The following is a 13,133-nucleotide window of genomic DNA, read 5'->3' as shown; positions in this document are numbered from 1 at the left end:
AGAACTTGAGTGGATGGTGAAGCTAATTACTGATTTAGAAAACACTGCAGAGAGGCAGAGACTATTAAATTCAATTTTGGATATATTGAGTGGGTTTGAAGTGCCTGTGAGGTGGCATACAAGTGGAGATTTCCAGAAGGCAGTTGAACATAATTCGTCTAGAATACAGAAAGCAGAATTAGAAGAATAAATTTGGGCATTGTCAGCATAAGGTGAGAGAAGAAAATAAAGTCGTCCTGAGAAATATCAGTATTTAATGAACAGCTAGGAGAAAGTGTTGGTAAAGGTGACCAGAGAAAAACAGCCAGAAAGGAGAAAGAAAACCAGACAAATTGGTATAGAGAGTCTTAGGAATGAGAGCATTTTGAGGAGGAGGGAGTGATCCCTGTGAGAGATTCAACGGAGAAGTCAAATCAGATTGGGATCAGAATATACATTGTCATTAACAATCTGAAGGTCATTTGGAGACCATAGTGAGAGCAGTTTTAAAGCAGTGAGTGTGGAAGCCCTAATTGGTTCAGAAATTAGGGCAAAGAGAATGTGTTGAAACATCTAGGGGTTTGGCTATAAATGGAATTGTAAAAACAAAAAGGGAAGTAGCCTGCCTAGAGAGAGAAACACGTCTAGATAATAATATAGATTGTTAATTACTTAATCATTTTATTATAATTATATGTTATTGGTAGTTATTATATAATTAGACAACATGTTGTAGGGGGGAAAACACTCTCCCTTGGGAGATGCAGATGTGAGTTCTAGTGTCCTGTAACCTTCCCAGTAGTTTCTGAGATGGTAGAGTCTTAGGAGATGGGACATTGCCATTGGAAGAGGAATAAGAGAAAAAACATTAGGTCAGTGCAGGTGAGTTTGTGCCTGTGTATTTGGGAAGTTGTTCATTATGCTTGTACCTAAGGAAGGTGACGTGAAGTGTATCTTTTACCCCTCACAATTCTAGGGTCAGTTCTGCGGTGTAATTCCTGTACCTTGCTGTATTTTGCTTGGCCTTTTGCCTTCCTTATCCCAAGCCAGCTGGCCCTTCTCTTCTCATCCCTCTTCCTACACTGAAATATTAATGCTATTTGTGAATAATTTTATGAGAAAGAAAACGTGAGGCATGGAATATGGGAGCTATTTTAGTTCATATGGGTATCTGAAGAATGGCCTTAATATTCACTTTGAGATATAATTGCATATACTGATGAAGACAACATGATACAGTAAAAAATGCCCTGGGCTAGGGAAGGGGGTGCGGGTGGGGAGTTTAGTTTTGATTTTGCAAATTAGTTTTTTAACCTTAGGCAGATTACTTCATGATGTGTAAAACGAAGGGGCTTACTGTTGGATGTCTTTATTGGCCCTTTTTGCTGTAATATTCTGTAGCTCTGTAAGAACTCTTCCTAGGAAAACTGTTGTTGACTAGAGAATAACCACTCTATTGCCCGTAGGGGCCCAAAGTAGATGCTGAACTAATTCCATGTTTTGTGTGTTGCTTCTGCTCTTGTTTTATCAGTCACCCCAAAAACTCAAGATTTTTGTGGGTTTCATTTCAGGTGCCCTAATGCATGAGTTATCAAATGACGGTGCTCGTCGACAGTTTGAATTTTATCTGGAAGAAATGATCCTACCTCTGATGGTAGCGAGTGCCCAGAGTGGGGAACGAGAATGCCACATAGTGGTGCTTACGGACGATGATGTCGTTGATTGGGATGAAGAGTACCCACCACAGATGGGAGAAGAGTATTCACAGAGTGAGTATTGTGGCATGTTTGCTCTCTTCAGTCACACCCAATTCTCTATTTTATACTATTGAATCAGAGGACAGTTTTTATAAAGAAAGTACATTGAATTCTCAAGTACACCAGGAGTCAGCAAACTATGGCCTCTAGGCCAAATCCAGCCTATTGCTTGTTTTTATAAATGAGGTTTTATGTATTGTCTATGGCTGCTTTTGTGCTACCATGGCAGAGTTGAGTAGTTGCAATGGAGACCGCATGGCTCGCAAAGCCCAAAGTATTGACTATCTGGCCCTGTACAGAAGAAGTGTGCCCACCCCTGACACGCACAGAGATGATTTGCTCTTTGTTGAGTATCTGGATCTTGATGGATTTTTTTCTTTGCATTTGGAAGCATCCTAGAGAAGTAGATCCTGGAATAGTAGATTATAAAAACTAAGCCTTTTTTTTTTTTTTTTTTTTTTTTTTTAAGATGAGTTTTTATCTGTGTATAAAATGAAAAGCTTCAACTCATTGATTTCAAGGGTGACTTTAATTTCTAAGATGTTCCTTTTTAAGTATCATTGTGTTTCTGGAGGATACAGTGACCCTTCAGAAAGTTTTGTGGAATCTCTGACCAAAATATCGTATCTTTAGTAGCAATGACCAACTTTTTTCTTACTATACTTTCAAACTTTTTCTAATTAGAGCCTTTTGATTTATTTTTTTTAGAAAATGTATCTTATATTGTTTTTCTTGATGAACCGAATACAGTATTTTTATCCAGTTTCATAGATGGAGAAGATAGAGTTGAAAATGATTTGGAAAGCTAGGTAAAATAGGCCAGCATCTTGTTCTGTAATCCAGTCCGATTTGACTCAGTAAGGATTAAGATTTAAGTGAAAAGTTCAGGAAAATAGAACGTACCTAAACCCTTTAATGTTTTTTCCATTTTACATACCCTTGTCTAAAAACAAAATAAAGACTCCAAGTGGTATTCTTTTTGACTTCTAAAAATTTTCAAAGATTATTTGAACGAATTATGGTAGCACTTTTCAAAATTTACATTGAGACATTTTCTTTGCATTATGTACTTAAATGAATGTTGTGATTCTTCTGTGGACAGTTGTAGTAACAGACATTTCTGTTGCTATTTCCTCATTCCTAGGCTCTTTGCTGACAATGGTTTTCTATGATAATATGTGGAATAAAAATTTGAAAAAATGAAAGAGAAAATTCAGAGAAATCTATTACATTATTTTCTGTTGAGTGAGGAATGAACAAACTTACAATTTGTATTTTAGTTTTCAAAAAGTTTGACTCGAAGAGAGTAGAGCCAATCATAGAACACAGAAATGACATTACAGTGATACAGAAATTATGATAACACCTGGCTTTTCCTTTTCAGTTGTTGAGCTTTCCATTTCAGTGTTTTTTGGTTTACTTATTTATTTTTTTATCTTAAGCTTTGAAGCTTAACAGGACTGAAAACATTTTTACTTAATTTGTCTAAATGTTTCATTCTGTGTCAAGATGTTCCAACCTAAAGAAGATGCATTTAAGGAGACAGAGATAGCCTCTTCAGCCTGATTTTCCTAAATGTGACATTATGACACCATCCATTCTGAGATGTCAAAAAAGAATTTATTTTAAAATATCAGTAATCTTAAAGACGTAGTTAATGATCACAGATTTACCCCATGAGTAGCATCTGTATACGTATTTTCCTTTTATTGGCTCTTAAACCAGCATGTTTGGTTTGTGAGTGTGTTTTTCTTTTTTTGAAAAAACCTTTGCAGTTCACCTTTTAAGGGAGATAACTCCACCTGAAAGAGAGAAGGCGAGGAAGGTCCATCAGTCTAACTCCCTGAAGTTCCCAGCACATTTCGAAGACTCAACATGTTGTCAGTGGAATGTCTGTCCTTTGCAAAGCCAGTTTGCTCTAAACAGACTAACCTGGGCAGAACATGCTCGAATCTGCCATTTTTAACATCAGTATTAAATGGGGCTGTTCGCCTGAATGGAAAACAGTTTGTGGGGAGGGTCTTTGCCTTTTTGGGGAGTTATTAATAGTTGCTCAATCCATGAAATGTAAGATGTATCCATCTTGTACTCTCTGACAAGGCATTTTTTCCCTCTCCAGACAAGGCCTTGTAGGCATCACAGCAAAGTCCTTTACTTTGCCTGCTTGATAATGATGTGATCCTAATATCTTCCTTTGGTTCCCTTATTGAAGAAATTGGGGCAGATCCTATTCCAAAAAGTTTGTATATGATATATCTTTCAGAAGGAGATTCTTCCTATGGATTGGGTTACCTGATTGGTTATGAAAGCTTTTCTTGTTTCAACTTAAGTAGACATTTGCTTATACATTAACTGTACTGAATTGTCCTGTCATGTTGGCTAGTCATCCTTTGGCATCACTGCATCCACTATTTGGGCTTTTAGGGTTGTCAGGCCCCTTTGATGATCAAGATAAACTTTTCATGTCCAGATACTTTGATTTTAATAAAGCGTTTTTGTCTTTTTATTTCCAGTTATTTATAGCACAAAATTATATAGATTTTTCAAGTACATTGAAAACAGAGATGTGGCCAAATCAGTTTTGAAGGAGAGGGGTCTTAAGAAGATTAGACTGGGAATAGAAGGTAAGACATTTTCATTATTTTCTGTTAATTTTCTTTTGGAAAAAACAAGGTTAAAAAATTGGATCTCATTTAGAATATAGTTTGAATACTTTGAGAAAATCTCAGACAAATTGTTATTGAATGATCATGCAGTACACCTATAAATAACAATCAGCTTCCGTTATTTGAGAAGATAAATAGAAGACCATTGGAAATTTTTATTCCATAAGATTCCCTAGCAATATGAGAGAGATGAATTTATCTTCTGTAGCTTTCCCTGATGCATTTTTTGACTAAGCCCATACATTTTTAGATTGCTTTTTACTTTATGCTTTAAATGAATTTTTCCAAATGCCATGTCAGATGCTTCTTTTATTTTAAAGTGCCCTTACTAAAAATATTTTTCTTGGCGTAACATGGCATAGTGTCAAGAATAAAAGTTCTGGAGCCAGATTGTTTGTGCTCAAATGTTATGACTTAATAGCTGTATGACCTTGGCCAAGGCACTTAACTCTCTGTGCCTCAATTTCCTCATCTAAAATGGGGTACTAATGAATACTTTATAGGGCTATTGTGAGGATAGAATGAGTGGATACATGAAAAACACTTAAAACAGGGCCTGGCATGTCGTCATTTCTCAGTATGGTTGTGATGGTAAAAATGAAGATAATGGTGTTGATCATTGGCCCAGTCGAGCTGTTGGGAGATGACAGTGCAGCAGGCTTCCTAATTTCATTACAACGCTGACGGGATGCCACAGGAACTCAGCTCTTGTTTATATCAATTAGCCTGTGATGAAATTGGTTTCATTATGTTGTTTGCTTCAAGTTACAGAACCTATTGAGTGTTAAGTGAGGACTTAACTATAATGGTCTGCTGAGACATATGGGGAAGAATGACCAGAAACAGGGTCTTCGCAGGAAGAGGAAGAGACTTTGGACTTAGAAAAGTAGTGGAATTGCTGACACATTAGTTTCACTTCTGTGTCTTCTGTCATTTTACAAGCAGTGGGGTTTAGCTGCTTGGTCTCAGAGCTCGAGGGAAAGCAACTTGAGATCGGGAGGACAGGGACGGGTCTGTCAGGAGGAGACATCTGAGCTGAAGCCTGATGACAAACAGGTTGCAACTAGGTTATAGAAAAGCCTTATATACTGTGGCATGGAGTATGCACCTTCCCCTTTAATCCTGAGGAAATTATTTGTAGTTTTTAAGCAAGTGCTGATTCTGTATGGAGGACAGATTGGAATACGATGAGATGGAACTTTTAAAGATTTTCTGATAGTTCAAGAGGAATCCAGGACAAGGGGAAAGGATGGGATCTTTCTGATCTCTAGCACTGCCCTGCAGGTAGTAGTTGACTGGAATGCAGGAAACGTTCTGCAGAAGGGCTTGCAAAGGTTTTCAGCTCTGCCTGCCACTGTACCCTCCTCACCTCAGCCACACACACACTCCACACGTGGCCTAATATACTAATTACAATGATGCCTACATACATCCCCTTATGCAGGAATCCCTGAGTCCCTACTATGTGATGAGACCTTTCTATTTTCTTCTGATTCTCACTCTGGTCTAACTATGGCCCATGGGCCAAATCCAGTCCATTACCTGTTTTTTTATAAATAAAGTTTTATTGAAACATAGACATGCTCATTTATGTATTGTCTGTGGCTGATTGTATTTTACAGTGGCCTAGTTGAATAGTTGCAGTAGAAATTTCAGGCCCACAAGCCTGAAATATTTACTCTCTGGCCTTGCACAGAAAATGTTTGCCCTGGTCTGTACAAGCAACTCTTGCTAGTAGGAAGGAGGGAAAGGACTCAAATAACTTCTAAGGAGAGTACGTCTTTGGAGAAATTGCCTTCCCTGGTAAATGACTAAAACGTTTCCCAAACTAGGATTGTCCTTACTAGTTGTTACTTTTCAGTGCTTCTAATACAAGAGGAGGAAGATACAATTAATGAGGGAAAGCTGCTTTGGAATTGCCAATCTAAATGAACTGCTTCGTTGTTGGGAGCAGGAACTTTAAAATGATATGTGGGGTTAAAATCCTGGCTTTGCTGATCTGGGTACAGAAATACCTAGAACCAGTGAAGTTGGGGAGCTCTATGGCGCTTTGTCATTGACCCCGAAAAGGAAAGCAAACCCAGAGCAATGTAAAGATGAGATTTAGGTTTAAGGAACGTAGAAGGTGAATGTGGCAGTAAATTTTAGGCCTTGAGGCCAGATAATCCTGTGAAGAGAAGGATTCAGGGATATTAAGGATACACAGAGCCCAAGATGCACGAGATACCATTTTATTTGGGACCCACCCCCTCCATGCTCTTAAAGAACGCTTTTCTGGTGGTTGGTGTATTGTGTAGCTGAGAGGATGGTGGTGGACGGACCACGGTGAGAGGATGGTGGTGAATTACATCAGTAGGATTTCAGTTTCTGGCTGTTGTACTGATGACCAAGGGGATGGGAAATTGGTTTTCTTTGTTTTTAATTTGTTTGTTCAGGAGCTACAGCAGAAAAGCCCTCTTTGGGCTAAATTGGGTGAGAAATAGGGGAGCGGGGCGTGTGTGTGTGCCTGTGTGTGCGCGCGTCCTCAGTTTTTAAAACCTTCCTCTCCTCCAGGTTATCCTACCTATAAAGAAAAAGTAAAGAAAAGGCCTGGGGGTCGCCCAGAAGTGATTTACAACTATGTCCAAAGACCCTTTATTCGAATGTCCTGGGAGAAGGAAGAGGGAAAGAGTCGGCACGTAGACTTTCAGTGTGTAAAGAGTAAATCTATCACCAACCTTGCAGCAGCTGCAGCAGACATTCCCCAGGACCAGCTGGTCGTCATGCACCCAACTCCGCAGGTGGATGAGCTGGATATTCTCCCAATCCAGCCCCCTTCAGGCAACAATGACCTCGAAGCTGACGCACAGAACCCCGTGCTGTGATGCTCATGTCCCTGAAACCATAGCATGCTACTCTTCACGCTGCCGTCGCCATCGTCCTCATCCTGCACTGCAAGGCGGCTCTTCATCATGACGTGCACGTGTCTAGGATGCAGCAGTGTGGGCTTTTTTAAAGACCAAAGGTAGCGGAATGGTTTTTTAAATGAGTACAACTCCAGCATCCGGAGGTTCCCGTTATATAAATGTATTTGTTTACCAGTAAGTTTGTAAAATTGGTTCTTTGTATGGGGGGAACAGTCCTTTTTCACACACCTAAGTCTTTTCAGAAGTGGAAATTGGCAGCTGGTGTCCTTTCAGTCTAGATTGATATTCGTCACACCCCAGATAAAATGCAGAATATTATATAGTTGCACTTTATAAATGGTGGTTAAATGGAACTGTTCAAGCCATTTTTATAGTTGTGATGCACAATATTAACTTTTAAGTGCTTCTATCAAAGTATTCCTTCAGTGAAAGTGTATAGTTTACTGCCCATGATGAGCAAAAAATAAGTATTTATCATTGGGCTTATTTGAATGACTAGAATGAGATTCAGTGCCCATATCTTATCTTTTCAGTTTATCTCCAGTGCTGTTTTCACCCTGTCAGAGTGAGTCACATGCAGGGAGTGTGAACAGCAGGGGTGGTTTATTATCCAGTCTGCCTTACCCTTAATCTGTTCACAGATATTTATTTACTAATGATTGTTTTTCTTAAGAGTTATGGAATAGGAAAATGAAGTGTTTGCTCTTCATTTACTAAATGATTGTAAACTCGAATTTTTCATCAAAATAAAATTCCATTGTTTTAATGTTTCTGATCAACTTTATAACCTTGACCATTTTTAGTCTCATAATTAGCAGAATTCCTGTCTTGTAACTAGAAAACAGTAGCTCAAGGAACTCCAATTTCATGTATGTGTGGTGAGGCACTTAGATTCCTTACTAATTATAAAATACTATAAATCCAAACAATGTTAGATCTGAAAAGAGAATATTTTCTAGTTCTACCTGATGTAAAGGGTGAAAAATCTTTGCTAGGTCATACCGTAACCTTCATTTTCAGAGCCAATTTCTGATACTGGTTCGGGGCTTTTTCCGTTATACTCTGCTGCTCTGCTTAGCGTATTATTCATACAAACACTATTTTTTAATATTCTGTGGCCCAGTTCAAGAAGGAATCAAAGTATTTAGGTCTGGGTCACATAATGTTAGAAGCCATACAGTTGAGGAGTAGTAGAGAAGCCAATTTGTTACATCTAATCTTGCATTTGTAATTTCAGAGGTTTGAATTTTGTCTTTAAACAGTAACATCTTTGTTCTCAGAAATTTAAATTGCAACAATTTGGAGATTAACTATTTTAACAATACAGCCAAGCTTTTAACACAGGGAAACTATGTCAGTCCCAGACTTGTTAGGAAGGCCAGAAGGGCATGAATGTTACTGGCATGGGTCGTCCTTGAGACTCGCTGTAGGAAATTGGTGATCCAGCCCTGGAGCAGATTTGTTTTCTAATTATTTGAAATGTGAACAATATTTATAGAACAAGGGAAACATTTATTAAAAATATTTAACTGTCTAATACATTATACTTTAACCCATATTTATAGTAAAGGATTCTTACAAGGAAGAATAAACAGCTTTATGATACAATTAGTATAAGAAATATCCACATGGGGGACTTCTTTGTAGTGTAAAAACACCATACATCTGAAATGACCATTTGCATATAAAAGCTACCAATGATGCTTCTGTGCACAATGATTAAAAAATTCAACACAAACAGAATCCAAAATATACAAGTAATGCAAGCTATTCACAGCTAGCCCAATAATCAATGATGAGGAAACACTGGAGCAGGCTTAGTTCCACTTTGTCTGAAGTTACACATAGTAAGATTGACTTGTATCAATGGCTCTGAGATGGCTTTTATGAAGACAGCACATAAAAGCTGTTCTCTCCTTACCCAGTAAGCTTCACAGACTGTAAAACTCCACCAGTAATGCACTTTGATACTGTAGTGTTGCCAAAGCAACATGTAGTGTTTACAGCGGCCACGGCAAGTCGCTGAAGTCCACAGGGCCACCCAGCCCAGCGTCCGCTTCCAAGAGGCTCATTATGACGGCCATTGCTGCTTCGTCGTTGCTGGGGCTGCTGGAGCCTTGGTCGTTGTCTATCATGTCGATGCCTATGTGAGGGTTATCGCCTGTGGGAGGAGAGGAAGCCTGGTTGGCACTAACAGCGCAGTGTGTGTGCCTTTCGTAAGCCGTTCCTACGCACACTTTTCCTAAGTTGAAGTTGTACCGGACAGCCGAGGGAGAAGGCTACCTTTGGGGCTGCGCTGCCAGATTGTTTTTAACTTTGGAATTTTTCAGAGGGAAGGAACCACTTTTGAAGAACAGAGTGCTTTAAGTTCATTAAAGAGAAAAACCATTTGAGTTTATCTCATTTTAATATTCTGATATTATATAACCAATTACAAGGACGGCGTTACAGAAGGAAAGACAAATAGGAAGGCAGAGATTAGGGAAAAAAGACCTAGAAAGATAACAAAAAGATGGGAGGGACGAGAGAAGCAAACTCTTCATCACTCAGTAACTTTGAATACCCTCTGAAATGCTTATTGATCACCCTTCTGGACTTGATCTCTGAACCTTTTCCTCTGATCTGCTTTGCCTTTGAAGAGATTATGTCCCAGGTGGTGGGGGAAAGCCTACTGTCCAGGCTGCCGCAGTCTCCCCGAGTTCCACACATAAACTTGGACCTTCACCAGAACTTAGTGATGAAACCCAACTTTTAAATCTTTTGGTAAGACAAATTTTAAACCTTTACTTTGTTCTTACCAAATTTATCTAGAACTAGCTTATTTGGTATATTCATGTTATTAAAACTAACTTTGTGCCAGATGTTTGCAAGCTCCCTGCAACGGAAATGAGTGAGAGTGCCACTTACCGAGAATAGAAGAACTGTCAGAATACGGATAACCTGGGTTCTCCTGAGCCTGCCCTGGTAGTAGGCCACTGGAAGGAATGTCTGGAGTCCCTCCATTTAAAATCTACAAACAAAAGTGAAGTTGGCACATTACCAAAATTTTCAATAAGTCTCATATGCAGTGTCACCAAGAAAATGAAGCACGTTGAAAGGAGAAAGGGGGGGGAAGCTTCAAATGGCTTCAGTCTCCTGTTAGGTGATTTCAAACAAGAACTGTTAAGAATGGTTACAGTAAAGGGAAAAAACTCTCCCCAAAACGATTCTCTTCATTAGGTTCGGCCGACACAGGCAATTGAAAGGCTGAGTAACATCCCCAGAGCCTTCATTTACCTTGGACCATGCTCACAGCCCAAGGACGAAACCTCCATGAGCCCGGCCAGGCAGGTCCCCTGTGAGGGAGTAAAACTTAGAGACACACATATTGCTGAAGAAGAAATAAGGGCTTGTTAACAAACTAAAGAGCGACAGCTCTGAGGAGTCACAAATGAGCAACAAAACGCTAGAAGTAAATCTCTCACCCGTTACACTACAGGTGCCGACTTCAGTAGCCAGTGGTTTCAGTTCTTAAGCTAGGCCACTGGGAAGCATTATTATCACTCCTCAGTAGCAGAACTCTCCTTCTGTCTGCTCCCAGCCTCCTTCCCCTGGGTGAGTCACATTATAGAAAAGGCTTTGAGAAGCATTTGGATGTAGGTGAGGAAACAAGTGTGGTAGCCGCTTGGATTTTGGGAGAAGCAGTAATTTCAGGCCTGGCCAGTAGGTGGCATTACAAGTTTATCTCTGCAGTTCGAGATTGAGGACTCCGAAGAACTTGTTTCTGTAGGCTATACTTACCAATATTTACTATATTTGAAGTTAAAACCAACACATTTTAAAAATATAAACCTATTAACACAAATAGCATTCTAATGAAAAATAACTTTTCCTAAACAACGAAAAATTTAGAGGTGTCATTTTACATTAAAAAAAAATCAAATGTCTGGCTTAGAGTTTAACTGGATTCTCATATTTTCTTTTCCATTTAGTCTGCATAGCTATGTTTGATTGTAGTAGATGAAGGAATTTGGTCTCCCATAGATATGTAGTCGGAAAAAGGACGTATATTTTAATTGCTTTTTCAAATAATTGGGGTATTTTTCTTTGATATTACACCAAAACTCAACAAGTGAAAATTTCTCAAAAGGTTAGCTGCAGTGTGGAATCTGAAACCATTATCAATGAAATTTTTGTACTGTTACGTTAAAATTCATTGTTATATCTTGGCACTTAGCATGGATCTTTTTTACCTTTGTATGATTTTAAAACATCTTACATCGGTCATTTGGAAAATATTGGTTCACTGAGTTATTCAGATCTTCCAAATGCTGACATATTTCATTATACAGCATCAAAACATCACCACTGTTAATAGTACCCATATCATCAGAAGTATCTTTTAAGTTTCAGAAAGCTGTCAAGATCAAAGGAACAGATACAAGTTTTGCAAAAATTCTAAATTTTGCTTGAAAGCTAAAATTTCATCATTGGCAACAAATACTGTCAGTTGTTTTCCGTGAAGTTACAGATTCATTTCATTCATTTTCAAAAATGTATGCTAAATACCCAAGCCTGAATAACATAGTTTGCAATACCTTGTTTCCCTGAAAATAAGACCTAGCCGGACCATCAGCTCTAATGCGTCTTTTGGAGCAAAAATTAATATAAGACCCACTATTATATTGTATTGTATTGTATTATATTATATTATACCTGGTCTTATATAAGACCCAGTATTATATTATATTACATTACATTACATTATACCCGGTCTTGTATTGATGTTTGCTCCAAAAGATGCATTAGAGCTGATGGTCTGGCTAGGTCTTATTTTCGGGGACACACGGTAGTAAAAATGGTGTCCTCTGAAAAAAGCAGTTCGTTGAGCTCATAAACAGTCACACAAGTGCTTTTCCCTCAGGTAACCAGACTTCAATACTCAGCACCAGCGCTTTATGCATACTTCCCATTTTGTAACAATATTAGAAAGATTTACTCAAGGATTTTTTTAATATAAAAGCAGTTTTGTTTTGTTTTTACTGCTTCATTAAGGACATTCTTAAATGAAAGGGTCTTTAAAATTTCTATTGTGAGTTTATGGCGGTGAAAAATACGACTACTAGTATAGTTTGGTGCCACTGACCTGATTTTTGCAAAAACATCAGCAGTTTTACCCCAACATTGCTTTTGTAGTATTGGTTCACATATCAACACAATGAGAAAAATAATGTTCTAGCATCATTATGAAAATAGTTTGGACTTCGCAGAGCCCTGAAAGGATCTTGGTTTCCCTTCCCCCTAAAAAAGACCACAGATGGCACTTAGGGAACTGCTGCTTTATTTGAACCTTCCTCAGTGCCTCTGGATGCCCAGACTTGCCCGCCACCTACAAGGCTCACTTAGCCTCCCCCTTTTAGTTAACCCTGACTAAAACAACTGGTAGACTAAACAGCTCATTTTGGAACCTGCCAAATTTGAAAGTGACTGGGAAGGGCTGGAAGAAGCATTGTGGCTTTGGTGTACTGTTTAATGCTGGTGTCATTTTTAACTCCATCTTGTTTAGGCTGGTCTTATAAGTCCTGCTGCTAAGGACTCGAGAATGCATTCAGAATTTCTTCTCCCAGACCCTCTGTTATAAGCCCAAAGAAAAGGAAAATTTTTTCATAAATGCTTTAAAAATACTTGGAGCTTTGTGATGCAGAGGACACTCTTACATCTCTGGCAGTTGTTTGGTGTGAAAAGAATCAGAAGTCAGGAGACCTGCTTAGTTTGGAACCACACTTAGTAACATGCTGGGCTAATCATTTAACACTTGGGAGCCTGGATTTTGTCACCTATAAAGT

The 13,133-nt window shown here is 38.7% G+C and overlaps 2 protein-coding genes across 18 annotated transcripts in view; one reads left to right on the top strand and one right to left on the bottom strand.

Moving 5' to 3' along the window:
• Positions 1 to 8,083, top strand: part of BTBD10 (BTB domain containing 10) — a 65,538-nt gene extending 57,455 nt beyond the window's left edge. For 4 of the 7 annotated variants that reach the window (XM_074336024.2, XM_019729548.3, XM_074336025.2 and 1 more), the window contains 3 exons: positions 1,551 to 1,748; positions 4,250 to 4,360; positions 6,956 to 8,083. In XM_074336024.2, coding sequence (XP_074192125.1) covers positions 1,551 to 1,748; positions 4,250 to 4,360; positions 6,956 to 7,266 — 620 coding nt within the window. In that variant the 3' untranslated portion in view covers positions 7,267 to 8,083. Of the gene's footprint in view, positions 1 to 1,550; positions 1,749 to 3,511; positions 4,361 to 6,955 lie in introns of those variants that run through there. The other 3 variants (XR_012497526.2, XM_074336026.2, XM_074336027.2) reach the window with 3 other exon arrangements.
• A 716-nt stretch (positions 8,084 to 8,799) lies between these two features.
• BMAL1 (basic helix-loop-helix ARNT like 1) overlaps positions 8,800 to 13,133 on the bottom strand; it is a 95,224-nt gene continuing 90,890 nt past the window's right edge. For all 11 annotated transcript variants that reach the window (XM_019729475.3, XM_019729485.3, XM_074336021.2 and 8 more), the window contains 2 exons: positions 10,216 to 10,318; positions 8,800 to 9,469 (listed from right to left, as the gene is read on the bottom strand). In XM_019729475.3, the coding sequence (XP_019585034.1) occupies positions 9,309 to 9,469; positions 10,216 to 10,318 (264 nt within the window). In that variant the 3' untranslated portion in view covers positions 8,800 to 9,308. The remainder of the gene's footprint in view (positions 9,470 to 10,215; positions 10,319 to 13,133) is intronic.

This window comes from Rhinolophus sinicus, chromosome 14 (genome assembly GCF_057876585.1).
Source record: "Rhinolophus sinicus isolate RSI-liver-muscle chromosome 14, RSI-T2T, whole genome shotgun sequence".
Classification (NCBI taxonomy): Eukaryota; Metazoa; Chordata; class Mammalia; order Chiroptera; family Rhinolophidae; genus Rhinolophus; species Rhinolophus sinicus.
Note: the sequence above shows the minus strand (reverse complement) of the source record. Positions and strands in the feature narration are given on the sequence as shown.